At 30.0% G+C, this 13,103-nt stretch overlaps 6 protein-coding genes across 6 annotated transcripts; 2 read left to right on the top strand and 4 right to left on the bottom strand. All coding sequences in view use genetic code 12, as the record gives it.

The window, feature by feature from the left end:
* Positions 1–662: 662 nt before the first annotated feature.
* CAALFM_C700830CA (uncharacterized protein) lies at positions 663–2,969 on the top strand (the record flags this gene model as incomplete). The annotated part of the gene is made up of 1 exon (XM_715234.2): positions 663–2,969. The coding sequence occupies one exon, from the start codon at positions 663–665 to the stop codon at positions 2,967–2,969; it is 2,307 nt and encodes a 768-aa protein (XP_720327.2).
* Positions 2,970–3,229: 260 nt separating this feature from the next.
* On the bottom strand, positions 3,230–4,321 carry RFC2 (replication factor C subunit 2; the record flags this gene model as incomplete). The annotated part of the gene is made up of 1 exon (XM_715235.1): positions 3,230–4,321. One exon carries the CDS (start codon positions 4,319–4,321, stop codon positions 3,230–3,232), a length of 1,092 nt encoding a protein of 363 aa, XP_720328.1.
* A 403-nt stretch (positions 4,322–4,724) lies between these two features.
* On the bottom strand, positions 4,725–6,005 carry CAALFM_C700810WA (uncharacterized protein; the record flags this gene model as incomplete). Its single annotated transcript, XM_715236.1, has 1 exon — positions 4,725–6,005. The coding sequence occupies one exon, from the start codon at positions 6,003–6,005 to the stop codon at positions 4,725–4,727; it is 1,281 nt and encodes a 426-aa protein (XP_720329.1).
* Positions 6,006–6,581: 576 nt separating this feature from the next.
* YAE1 (Yae1p) lies at positions 6,582–7,124 on the top strand (the record flags this gene model as incomplete). The annotated part of the gene is made up of 1 exon (XM_715237.1): positions 6,582–7,124. One exon carries the CDS (start codon positions 6,582–6,584, stop codon positions 7,122–7,124), a length of 543 nt encoding a protein of 180 aa, XP_720330.1.
* A 103-nt stretch (positions 7,125–7,227) lies between these two features.
* Positions 7,228–9,621, bottom strand: CAALFM_C700790WA (uncharacterized protein; the record flags this gene model as incomplete). The annotated part of the gene is made up of 3 exons (XM_019475478.1): positions 7,228–8,267; positions 8,354–8,424; positions 8,498–9,621. 3 exons carry the CDS (start codon positions 9,619–9,621, stop codon positions 7,228–7,230), a joined length of 2,235 nt encoding a protein of 744 aa, XP_019331023.1.
* Positions 9,622–9,985: 364 nt separating this feature from the next.
* CAALFM_C700780WA (RNA-processing protein) lies at positions 9,986–12,280 on the bottom strand (the record flags this gene model as incomplete). Its single annotated transcript, XM_715241.1, has 1 exon — positions 9,986–12,280. One exon carries the CDS (start codon positions 12,278–12,280, stop codon positions 9,986–9,988), a length of 2,295 nt encoding a protein of 764 aa, XP_720334.1.
* Positions 12,281–13,103: the final 823 nt, after the last annotated feature.

Genomic DNA, 13,103 nt, shown 5'->3' with positions numbered 1-13,103 from the left:
TTTAGTTTAAAGTTGGTTTGATTCACATAATAATAAAGTTCAAAAAAACTAAATATATGGTAATAATAAGTGTAGATAGTAGAACAATTATACATCAGTCCAGATATGAATCAAAACCAATTGATAATAATTGATAACATCCAATCAATTAAAATGACTAAAAATCAACTTCATCTAAGACTTTTTGATAGTTATTAATCTAAATTGATGGATGATAATTACAAATAACTCAATTAGTCGTGTCCATTAATACAAAACCTTTCTTAGTGTGTGTGTGTGTGTGTGTCGGTGTGTACCCATGTAATTGTAAGTAGTGTACTGATGAACAAAACTAATTGAATTGAATTGAAATTGGAAGGAAATTTTCTTTTTCTTCTTTTCTTTCATTTTTCATCGATTGGGTTAAAAAGTTATCTTGCCTTCTTCTTCTTCTTCTTCTTCTTCAAGATACCTATTCCATCATTTTCAAATTTGTATTTAATTGAAAAGAACAATCTGTCTTAATCATATTTGTAAATTATTATCTTATCTAATCTTATCAATTAGCTAATAGACTTAATAATAATTCATTTGTTCTAATTGATATTTATTTTTTTGTTTTCAATTCAAGAGCAAACAAATAATCAGAATCAGAATCACATCCACACCCCTTATCATCAATAATGTCAAGTAATATGAATCCAATGTTGGCAGATCCATCAATTGTTATAATTGCTGATAATGATTCAACAACGAAATCAATATCTCAACACCCAACCACCACTACCACCACCACAACAACAACTACAAGAACTTCATCTGTTCATAGTTTAGATCCGAGTAATGCCTTATCAAAATTATTAGATTCAGCAATTGCTCATGCAGCAAGAGAATCAACTCCAGAAGTTAATGAATTTGAATTTGATCAACAAAAAACTAATATCAACAATCTTAATAATGATGATGATGATGACGACGACGACGATGACAAAGTATTTATTAATTCAATCCCACCTTCAAAACAAGGAAATAATAAAATTTATACTATTAAATATTTATTATCTACACGTAATGAAATTCAACCAATTGATGTTAATGATAAATTACCCGATAAATCATTTTGGAGATTAGGAAAATCTCGATCTAATGATGGTGGTGGTGGCGGTGGTAGTGGTGGTAATACCAATAGTGGCACATATAAGAAGAAAGGTAGACGAGGTGCTAATTATAATGAAACTTGGGAAAGAAAAAACAGTACTAGTAGTGGATCAGGACGTGATCGTCATGGTAGCGACAGACATTTAGGATTTAATAGATCTTTTGAATTGGATCAATTATCAAATGATAAAATATCTCAATTATTAGGTGAGCAAGAAAATGAATTAGAAACTCCTGAATGGGATGATGTTGGGAATTTTTCTGAATCATCAAATAAATACAATAATAAAGAGACTAATAATGGCGGATTAATGAATATGGGTCAAACCGTTGAAGATTTTGAAAAATGGAAATATCAAATGAAATTACAAGAACGAAGAAAAAATGGTGAAGTGATTGATGAAGAAAATGAAGAATTAAATACTGATACTAATGCTGCTGCTGTTCATGCTGGTAATGAAGTTGATAATTTTTTCTCATTTGTAACTCAAGATCAAGTTAATGATAATATTGATAATGGAGGAATCAAAGATAATGAAACTAATTTCAAACAAAGTAATGAACAATCACATAATGATAATGATAAACCTCATCGATCATCAAGATTTTCATCATTTTTCCACCAACCAAAAGAAATTCCAAGTCCAGCAACTACTACAATCACCACAACTATCCAACCTCAATCTCAACCTCAACCTCAACAATTAAGTAGTGGTCAACCAACACCAAATAGTACACAACCACCGCCGGGATTTTCAAAATTTTTTGGAGGTCCGCCACCACCACCACCACCGCAACCCCAACCATTACCACAGCTGGGTCCTTCATCAACATCAACACATACTCAAGATCTAGGTCCAAATCAAGGTCAAGGTCAGCAATTTTTCCCACCTCCATCACAACAACAGCAACAACAACAACAACAACAACAACAACCAACACAACCAACACAACCACCCCATATTTTACAAAGACAAGGCTCTTCTATTTCATCACAAGGTTCAACTACAGGTCCACCGCCACAACCACAACCGCCACAACCACCAACACAACTACCAGTGGGAGCAGCTTCCAATGACAATTTCTTCATGTCATTACTCAGTAAAAAAGAACCAACAAATAGTACTTCAAACTCTGCTGCATCTACACCTGCTGCTAATGTCAATATTTCTAATTTAGCAAATACACCAGGAAAGCAACAAAGTCAAATAGTTCAACCTGATAGTAATAATAACAACAGTTCTAGTTCAAGAAAAGAACCACAGGCATTACAAGGTGTTCCTCAAGGACCACAACCACCACCACCACCATTTCAACAACAACAACATCATCAACAATTTCAACAACCAATGTATTCACAATTCCCTCCTCAACAAATACCACCAAATCAATTACCACCTTGGATGAGAGGTGGTCCATTACCACCTCATCTACAAGGTAAAGGGTTCCCACCTCCGCCACCACCACCAGGATTTATCAACAAACAACCGCCACAAAATCAGAATCAGAATCAAAGTCAAGGCCAAAACTCGAATCAAAATTCTGATCAACAACAACAACAACAACAACAACAAAGACTTCCGCCTCCAGGAATATTCCCACCTGGTTATATGCCTGGTCCACCAACCGGATCTAATTTCATGCCTCCCCCACTTTCCCAGCAACAACAGCAACAACAATTTGTTAATAATCCCAATGCTAGATTTGGTCCACCACCTCCATTTATGGGTATGCCATTACCACCACATTTAGCAAGACCAGAAGCTGCTGTTCAAAATCAACAAAATAGGCCTCAATCTCAGTCTCAACAAGGTGGACAACCACAACCATAACCACAATAATAGTTTTATCATAAAGGAAAATTCTATTATCATCGGAGTATACGAAGCTTCTTAATCAATTTCTTGTTCATACTTTTATAGTTTTTTTATTTTTTAGCAAAGGTAAAGTATACGAAATGTCTAAGAATTGTCTTTTTCCTAACAAACTACAAGTACACTGTTTTTAATTATTTCATTTATTTATTTATTTATTTATATTATACAATTGATTCCAAGGCCCCTACGGCCTTGCACGGCCATGCACCTACATTTTATAAAACTTGTGATATTTGTAATAAAACATTTAATAATTGAATATGTTCATCAGTACCATTATTTAATTTACGATCCAGTTGGAAAAAAATTTGTGAAATTTTATTTTTCAGTAATGAATTGATTGATTCATCTAAAATTAATTTATCATGTAATTGATCGAGTAATATTTGTGCACTCCAACCAGATAATATAATAGATTGATCAATATATTTAATCAACCTAGACTGTTGAGTTTTCAGTTTTATGAATTGAATTAATTCGGCCAAAATATCATCGGGTAATATTCCTGCTGTTTCTCTAATTGATTGAATAGTAATCAAACTTTGATGATGATTAATATCAAAAGTTTCACTTAATTTAGCCGCTGATTGTAAATAAGTAATAGCTTTACGTAAATCACCACCACTAATTTTCAATAATTCTTGAATCACTTGATGTTCATTGTTTTCTGATTCAAATCGTAAATTTTCTTGTTGACCAATATATTTTAATCTTAATTGAGCATTTTCATTATTTAATAATTTAAATCTAAATTTTGAACAACGAGAAGTTATTGGATCAATAATTCTGGTAATATAATTACAAATCAATACAAATCTGGTAATTCCAGCATAATTTTCCATGGTTCTTCTTAATGCCGATTGTGCATCATTAGTCATTGAATCAGCTTCATCTAATATAATGATTTTATAAGGAGGACAAGGATAATTTTGTAAATCTTCTTTGGTGGGGTTACTTATTGTTAATCGAGCAAAATTTTTAATTTTTTCACGAACAATAGATATACCTCTTTCATCACTAGCATTTAATTCTAATACTCGAGATTTATATAAATTGGGTCCATATAATTCTTTAGCTAATGCTAATATGGTCGAAGTTTTCCCGGTTCCTGGTGGTCCATAAAATAACATATGAGGTAAATTACCTGATTTAATGGTTTGAGTTAATACTTTAATGGTATGTTCTTGTGATGATACATCATTAAGGGATTTAGGACGATATTTTTCAACCCAAGGGGTATGATGAAGTTTTTCTTCTTCATAAGCTTGATTTTTTTGTTTCCTAATAGTAGTACCAGTGCTGTCCATTGATAGAGTGGGTGGTTAGGGTTGGTGAAGAAGAAAGTTGAAGAAAGAAAGTAGAAAAAAAAAAACACGTCTTGAAAAAAGTTCAACTCTTTTTTTTTTTTGGTATCATCAACAACAACAACAACAACCGTGTATCGAAAAACACATTCATCAACTCCACTCACATACTAACATCTACATGTTAACACTTTATTAAACTAATACAATTACATTCTTAAATATTATTAAATAAATAAAATTGAAAAGATAGACATAAAAACACTTTGTAAAAAAAAATTAAATAATATAACAATTATACATACATATTTATATGCAACAGAAAAGAAAACACCCCCTCTCCCCTTAACCAAATGAATTCCAATACACTATTATCAACCACCTCTTTATCTTGTATATTCAACTCTTATTGAACTCCAATAATTGATAATTCTAAAGTCCAAACTCTTCTTATATGAACTTTAACTGACATTTTATTATCATTATCCTTACCGTTACTATCACTTCTATTTGAATTTACATTTTTCATTGATTTGAATAATTCTGGGGCATCAATTTCTATAGTAACCCAATCATGAGACCACCAACATTTTCTTGCTGGTTTCCTCCAAAATAATAATAATTTCGTTTGAGTACTATTATCGGGTTTATTTCTTTTTGATGATAATGATCTCAGAGCTGCTCTTGATGCACTACTTGCCAATTGAGCAATTCTTGATCTTGATCTTGAACGACCATTACCACCACCACCACCACCAGTAGTAGTGCTTGATTGTGATGTGACGGGATCTAATGATGGAGAATCTGGTGGGGTTTCACCTGGTGGTGGATTAGTTTTCAATCTTACCAACAGTAATGAAGATACAACACATTTATTTGGTTCTAATGATCGACATCCCCATTTATCTTTCACTTCAAATCCAGAAGAACATAACATATCAAATAAATGTTGTTCTGCAGGTCCTAATCCTTTACTTGATTTATCATCATGGGTATTTCCATCTTCATCTTCATTTTCATCTTCATCATCTTCAAATTTATATCCTAAACCAGAAAAAATCAATTTATTCTTTAACAATTGTATACTAACACCTAATTTCAATTGTTTCATTTGTTCACTATTTAATCTTTCAAATGGAGGTATAACATAAAAATCTAAATCTTCTCGTAAAACAATAATTGCTGGTTTAGTTTCCAATATATTTTCTTGTCGATTATGACGACTACTATTGTTATTATTATTATTATGTCTACCATTATTATGACTAGTCACTGGAGTTAAATTTGTCGTATTGGTTGACATTTGAATTAAATCTTGTTGAGCTTGATAAAAAGTATTAATAATATATTGAAATGTTTGAGGATCAAAATTAACATAAACAATATCGTCTTCAGTTAAATTATTTATTACATTACCATTAACATCAAGAAATACTCCATTGGGAAATAAACATAATAATATACTTTCAGGTAAACTCATTAAATCATCTCGAGTAATAGTAAATTCTTTACCTCGAATATTTAAATGAATAATAGAATTATAATCACCACCACCACCAACATCGGATTGATCATCAGTACCAGTTGTGTGTGTGGTTGTAGTAGTATTAAATGAATCTTGTTGATGTGGTGAAACTTGAGTTATAATGTCCTGTGGTTGTTGCTGAGATGAAGTAGATGTAGACATGATGAATAGGTATGAATGTATGGCTATCTTTTTTTTAGTTTGGTTGTGTTTTTTTTTTTTTCTATCAACAACGATGATTAAATGATGAAACAGATGAGGTTTGAAGAACAAAGTGTAATATTCAATCTGTGTATAGGTTAACAAAAGTCAGCTAGTGGTATATATCAATAAAAAAAATATGTATATGGAATAGTTTATGTTTATCTAATTTAAAATACTATTCTTAATTTTTAATGGAAAGAAACAGAGTTATGGAATTGGAATTGGAATTGGAATTGGAATTAGAATTGGTTATTTGTTATTTGGAATTCAAATTTCTTCTTTTTTTTTAGTTGAAATTGAAACTTCTCCCAAAAAAGCAATGAGAACAAAAGTAGTGCACAAGTTATCAATTTGTTTATTATTATAATTACACTGTAAAATCCCAGTTTTCTTCTTCTTCTACAATCTTCTTCTTCTTCTTACATACAATTTTATTTCAATTCTACTTATAACTTGACTCATTTGATTCCAATATTATACTAATACAGTCTCTATACTTTCTTTTGCTTTTCTTTTCTTTTTTTTTTTTTCATAATGACATGTCAAGAGGATTGTTCATGTAAGAATAATGAAGCCCCCACAACAAAGACAACTGCCACCACAACTAATGTTGGTGATGGCCCTGGCCCTGGCCCTATCCCTGGCAATAATGATGATGATGATGATGACATTTGGTCAGATGATGATACGAAACTAATACCTGAAAATGATATAATACGATCACATTATAAAAAAGGGTATGTTGATGGGATAACTCAAGCTAAAGAATCTTCATTACAACAAGGATTTGATGATGGATATCCTGAAGGTGCAAAATTAGGGATTAAAGTTGGTGAAATTTTAGCAAATTTAATCAATCAATGTAAAGATAGAAACAGACAAGGAGATGATGATGATGATGATGATGATGAACAACTGGTAAGATTTAATGAAGCGAAAAAGGAATTGAATATAGTTAATGTTTTAAAAAAATCTTATTTTGATGAAGATTTGAATTTGAAAAAGAGTAATGACAATAAAGAAACTGATGAATCATATCATGAATTAATTAATAAATGGGAGAATGAAATGAAATGAAATGAAATGAAATGACAGTAAATTAAAATAGTATGTATAGATATAGAAGTTGAAGGAATTACTACTAAAAGCTTTATCTTTCTAGGATCATCTCTCAAGGGGATCATCTCTCTAGAGGCATATCATGAATAATTTCTTGATTTAAATTATCATATAAACCAACTAATTTCTCTTGACATTTCAAACGATCTTTACACCATTCAACCCAAAGTTCCGTAATTAAAAATTGAGTTTCTTGGAAAATAATAAATTCTTGTAAACAACATTGTTTAATTAACCAATCTTTATTTAATTGTTGAAAAATTTCTTGTTTATCATTTATAATTGATTGTCTTAATTTAATTAATTCACCACCTTTGATATCAGGATTTTCTTCACTAATTTTTTTAAATTTAATTTCTTGATCTTTTATACGTTTATCTAATAAATCAATTTGATTAATTGATAATTGTTTAGTTCTTTCAAATAATTCTTGTAATGAATTCAAATAATCCAAATAATTTTTAAACTTTTCTAAAGTTTTAGTATTAATAATATAACTTTCATCAATTAATACTTGAGATGATTTATTGAAAAATTCTCCAATGGAATTTAAACATTGATTAATATTAATAATATCACCTGAAGAATTAAAATCAAAATCTTGTTTATAATTTTCATTATTATCAACAACAACAACATTAACATTAACATCATTTCTAGTACTATTGTTATTATCTTCATTATCAGGATAAATCTTGGTATTTAATTTACTAAATCCATTTAACATTTCAGCAAATTTCCCATTATCAAAACTAATTTGTTGTTGACGTCTTTCATATCTTTCTACTAATATAATTATTTTAACCCATTTATCAATTATAAATTGAATATTTTCCTCAGCTTGACGCCATTTTTTCAAAAATGGTTCCCCCATAATTGGCCAAATCACATTAATAAAATCGGTTTGGATTTTTTGACCTTTAAATTCTAATGATGAATCAATTTTAGCTTGTTTTTTCCAAGTAGTTAAATCAGTAGGTACAGTAAGAAATGATTGAACAATTGGTTCTTGACTTAATATTGGATGTTTAATTAATTGATTTAAAAATCTATGTAATCCTCGACGACGTCTTTGTAAAAATTGTGAATCAGGTGAAGCTCCTACTAGGGGTTTAAAAAGTTAGTATCAAATAAATAAACAAACAAACAAACAAACAAAGTATTGGAGAATTGAAATTAAAACGTACCTGTGAATTTTTTAGGAGGTAATCCTGGAATCACTCTAAATGGATATTTTTCTAATAAATATTCCATTAACCTAAATAAAAATTGTTAGTAAAACATAAAGGGACTCATAAAAATTAGCTTTGTTTAAGAATAGTTTGACATACCATACAAAATCTGAATATCTTCGAATGACTTTTTTAGTACCAGAACTAGTACCACCAATTTTTAAATCATGAGTAATCATATAATTAATATGTTTAAATATTATTCCTTCTTTTTCGGGGACTTCTTTAATTTTAATTAAATCAATACCTGAAAATAATGGTTTAAATTGATCTTTAATATCATTAATATATTTTTCAATATATGACGAATCAACATTAGGTGCAATTGTACCACTACCACTACCACTACCACCACCACTTCCTCCTCCTCCTCCTTGCTGTGGTTGAGTGCCACCTACTGATCTACTTTCATCAATTAAATCATCATGAATATATGAATGATCAACTAATAATGGATCGCCAAAATTCCCACCACCACCACCACCGCCACCACTAATGGTTGTAGAATCATCAATATTCCAATCATCTTGATTATTTGGACCAAAATGAGAATGTGATTGAATCAGTCTATTTCTATTTCCAAGCAATCCACTTGTTTGTTCTTCCTGTTCATTTTCTTCATTGATTATTTCATTAATGAATTTTTCCGGCAAATCGGGTAAATTATTATTCAATCGAAATTGTAAAGTAACATAATCACCAGTCCCAGGTACATCAATTTCTAATGCTAATAACCCCAAGATTTGATAAAATTTAAATGATTGATTAATAGGTAATAAATTATTTTCATAAATTATATCTAAAATTTTTTGTTTTTGATAATTAGTTAAATAATTTAATGAAATTAATTTATCAATTATATTAATTTCAAAATCATTCAATGTAAAAGTTGAATTTGAGTTGTTGTTGTTGTTGTTATTGTTATATTTGGTTATGAAATGAGAATATATTGTTTCATAAGATGATGGTACATTAATTAAATTTGGTGGAATTGTTGTATTATATGTATTAACTCCACTATTATAGCCACCTCCACTACCACTACCACCACCACCTGTTGAAGTAAATAATTGTGATGATGTTAAATATGAAGATTGATAAGGGGTTGTTGTTGCAGTTGCTCCTGTTAATGGATCATTGATGGAGGTATTATTATTATTATTATTGTCATTGTCATCATTCCATCCACTTGACCATGGATCATCTTCAATATTACTATTCATTGTAAGTAAAATTAAAAGTAAAAGTATTTGGTTTATGAGATTGGTTAAATTAAGGATTAAAAAGGGTTAATTTTCTGTCTGTTGTAGCAAGGGTTGATTTTCTTTGATTGTTGGTGTTGTTGGTGGTCGTGTTCGTGTTCGTATTCGTGTTCGTGGTTTATTTCTTGTTTTTTTGGGACTTGGCACACTCACTCACTAACTCACTCACTCACATTATAAATCAAATCCATTTCTTCGTTTATATATATTCCAATGGGCATGGGCATGGCTTAAACCGATCAATAAATATATAATATTGTTCTCCCTATAATTCTACATGTTTACATCTTTTAATAACCATCTATAAATATATTTATTGACTTATTTATTTAAATTTCTCTAACCTCTTTTTAGCTTCAATACTTATATCTTCTTGATCACTTTCACTCAATTCTTGTAAAACTTTTAAACACATTTGTTTCACTGGAGGTCTATACATAATCAAAAATTGTAAAGCTAAAAACCCAATGGCTGATCTTCCTGGATCAATACATAATGATTTAATTCTACCAATTAAATCTTCATTTAATTCAGGTAAATCACTTAATAAACGAAGGAAAATTTTTTTATCATTAGGTTCAATATATGATACAGTCGCATCAACAACTTTTCTACTCCATATATCATATATTGGTGTAGTAATAACCTCCTTATCAGGGTCTTTACCTTCATTAAGATATTCATTCAGTTGGAAAACTCGTTCACTATACCATTCTTCATTAAGCCATTCTATAACCATATCAATTCTACCATGGACATTTTCCAGAAAGTATTCAAGTATAGCTAATCGTATCAAATCACTCAATTGTTGATTATTTTTTTGATCCGGTGACATTTTTGGTTCTTCACTTCCATCCTCTTGTTTGACAATAGTATTATTTCCGCTTTTTGGATTCGTTCTCATTCCTCTAGTGGCTAATCGAGATAATAATATTAACCAATTACCTTTTTTCCAACCTTTAATGGCTACTTTTTTTAATGCCTTACTAATATCACCTTTATCTCCAGGACTCAATTCTGATTCATCTTCCCCATTTTGGCTACTGTTGTTGTTGTTGTTGTTGTTGTTAATATTATCATTTTCAGGACCACCTTTTTTAGCTAATTCCAAGAAATTTTTAATAATTATATTAATATGTTGCTTTTTCTCTTGGAATGATAATTCTTTAGGTGGTGGTAAACTGAAAACTTTCAGGGGATCATAAAAATCTCCATTAAGATCAACTTGATATCGTTCATCTTCTTCATCTTCATCATTGACTTCTGGATCTTCTTGTTTTGCCACTGGGGTTGCAGTAGTTGTGGTTGCGCTATTGTTATTGATTTGACTAACTGGAGTGGCAATTGGTCGTGGTTTTTGAAATGCATCAATATATCTTTCTGAAATGATTTCTAATGCCTTCACCAATTTTGAAACTGGAGCACGTTGTAAAGCATTAACCACCATATTTGTTACATAATCTTGGGGTAAAGTACTCAAATCAAAATTATTTAATCCATCATTCACATCATTTAAAGTATATAAATGACTATAACTCATTTGTTTCATTTTTTTCGAAGAATTATAAAACCCTTCAAATTTTCTTTTTTTAATATTTGGTTCATCAATGGCAAATATATTTTTCTTTCTAATATTAGTTCCACGTTCAGTTAAGGTATTAGCCATTCTTCCTAATGGCATATTAAATTCCGGTGGGATTAATTTGTATTTTTGACAATGAGATATGAAATTACGTAAATTTCTATCAACATATTTTCTTGCCAATTTAAATTGTTCTAATGATTGATAATTCGATTGAAGTTTATTATTAGTGTCGTATTCTTCAATTGTTTTCAATAATAAAGGAACAAATTGTGGTTTGCGTTTCATTATAAGTATACAATGATTCAATGTGGCTGTGATCAAAGGGGCAATAATAATATCATAATTGAAAACCCTTAATACCATTGATTTAAAAATGACTTGTGATTCATATTCCATTTGATCATATTTGATTAAACTATGATTGGGTGGTACATCATTTAACGAAAATTGCATGGAATTGGTATTTTGTATTGGGTCACCAATTATACGAGTTTTCGAAGAAACATCAATAATTGTCATCATAAATTTTAATAAATCTAATTTTGTAGCAATATTTCTTAATAAATCATGTTCAGTATTATCACTTGGTGGTAAAGGGAAATTACTTTGAAATTTATTAACCAAAACATTTTTCAATTCAGTAATTTTACTCCAAATTTGATTACTATTATCATTAAGTGCCACATATTGGAAAAGTAATCGATATATAACACATGATATATCAATGACTTTACGTAATGTGGCAATATCATGAATATTGGTCAAGATTGTTAATGCATCTAAAGAATCAATTGCTAATTCGATTTTGACGCTTTGTTGTAATATAGAATTATTTATAAATGTTTCATACATAAAATCAACAATTAATTGTTGAATCTCTGATGTTTGTTGTTGTGTTTCAGGTTCTTTGGTGATGAGATTAAACATAGATCGTAATACATTAGGATAGTTTTGAGGTTCATTGAGAGCTAACTTTCTAGCTTCCTTAAGAGTAAGCAATACATTATCAGTAGTAGGCGTTTGATTTGATGACATGATGAATGTTGTGGAGGAGGGAGGGGGGGTGAAGTATTTATATATATGTTGATTAGTCTATAAAGAAGAAATGATGATAGGAACTATGAAAAAAAAAAAAAAAAAAAAGAAAATGAAGGCACTCAATTAGAGACAACCACGAGAAAGAAAGAAAGAAAAAAAAAACAGACAAAAAAAATTTGATGTTCATATTTGGGCTAATCGCCACGACTTTTAAACAAACTACGAAGTGTATTACAATATCTACTGATATTAGCTTGTTGTCATATCAATTTGATGGGGGAGGGGAGGGGGGGGGGGGGGTTGTTGAAAAACCGTTTATAGATAAGATGCTATGGATTTTGGCTCCACTTCTACAAATGGCTTTAAAAATTAAAAAATACATATTTGATAAACTATAATTTGGTTGAAGTTTAGGGGAATAGTTCAGCGAAATTTTGTTTTACAAATGGAATCTGTTGTGTTTGATACTTAAATTGTGGCCAGCTGACACTTGGAAAGTGTGATTAGGGTATCACTTAAAGCCCGTTTTTTTTTTTGTTATAAAGTAGATATGAGGTGAACTGATATCGTTACAAGTACTAGAAGATTGTATGTATATAAACGAACAGCTTGTTCTTCATATTACTAAAAACGAAATACTTTAGATTTCAAACAAAATATACAACAGTGATATTAGGGTATGTTGTGGTACCTGTTCAAATACAAATCCATATACGAACAAACAACAGTAATATAGTATATAGTTACGAGTAACATATAATTGTAATTAACAATCCTATCCATTTTAGGGTAAAAAAAGAAAGGGAAATCTTTACTAAAC

The sequence above is a fragment of the Candida albicans genome, chromosome 7, assembly GCF_000182965.3.
Source record: "Candida albicans SC5314 chromosome 7, complete sequence".
Taxonomy (NCBI): Eukaryota; Fungi; Ascomycota; class Pichiomycetes; order Serinales; family Debaryomycetaceae; genus Candida; species Candida albicans.
The sequence above is the reverse complement of the archived record's forward strand: the minus strand, read 5'-3'. Positions and strand labels throughout refer to the sequence as shown.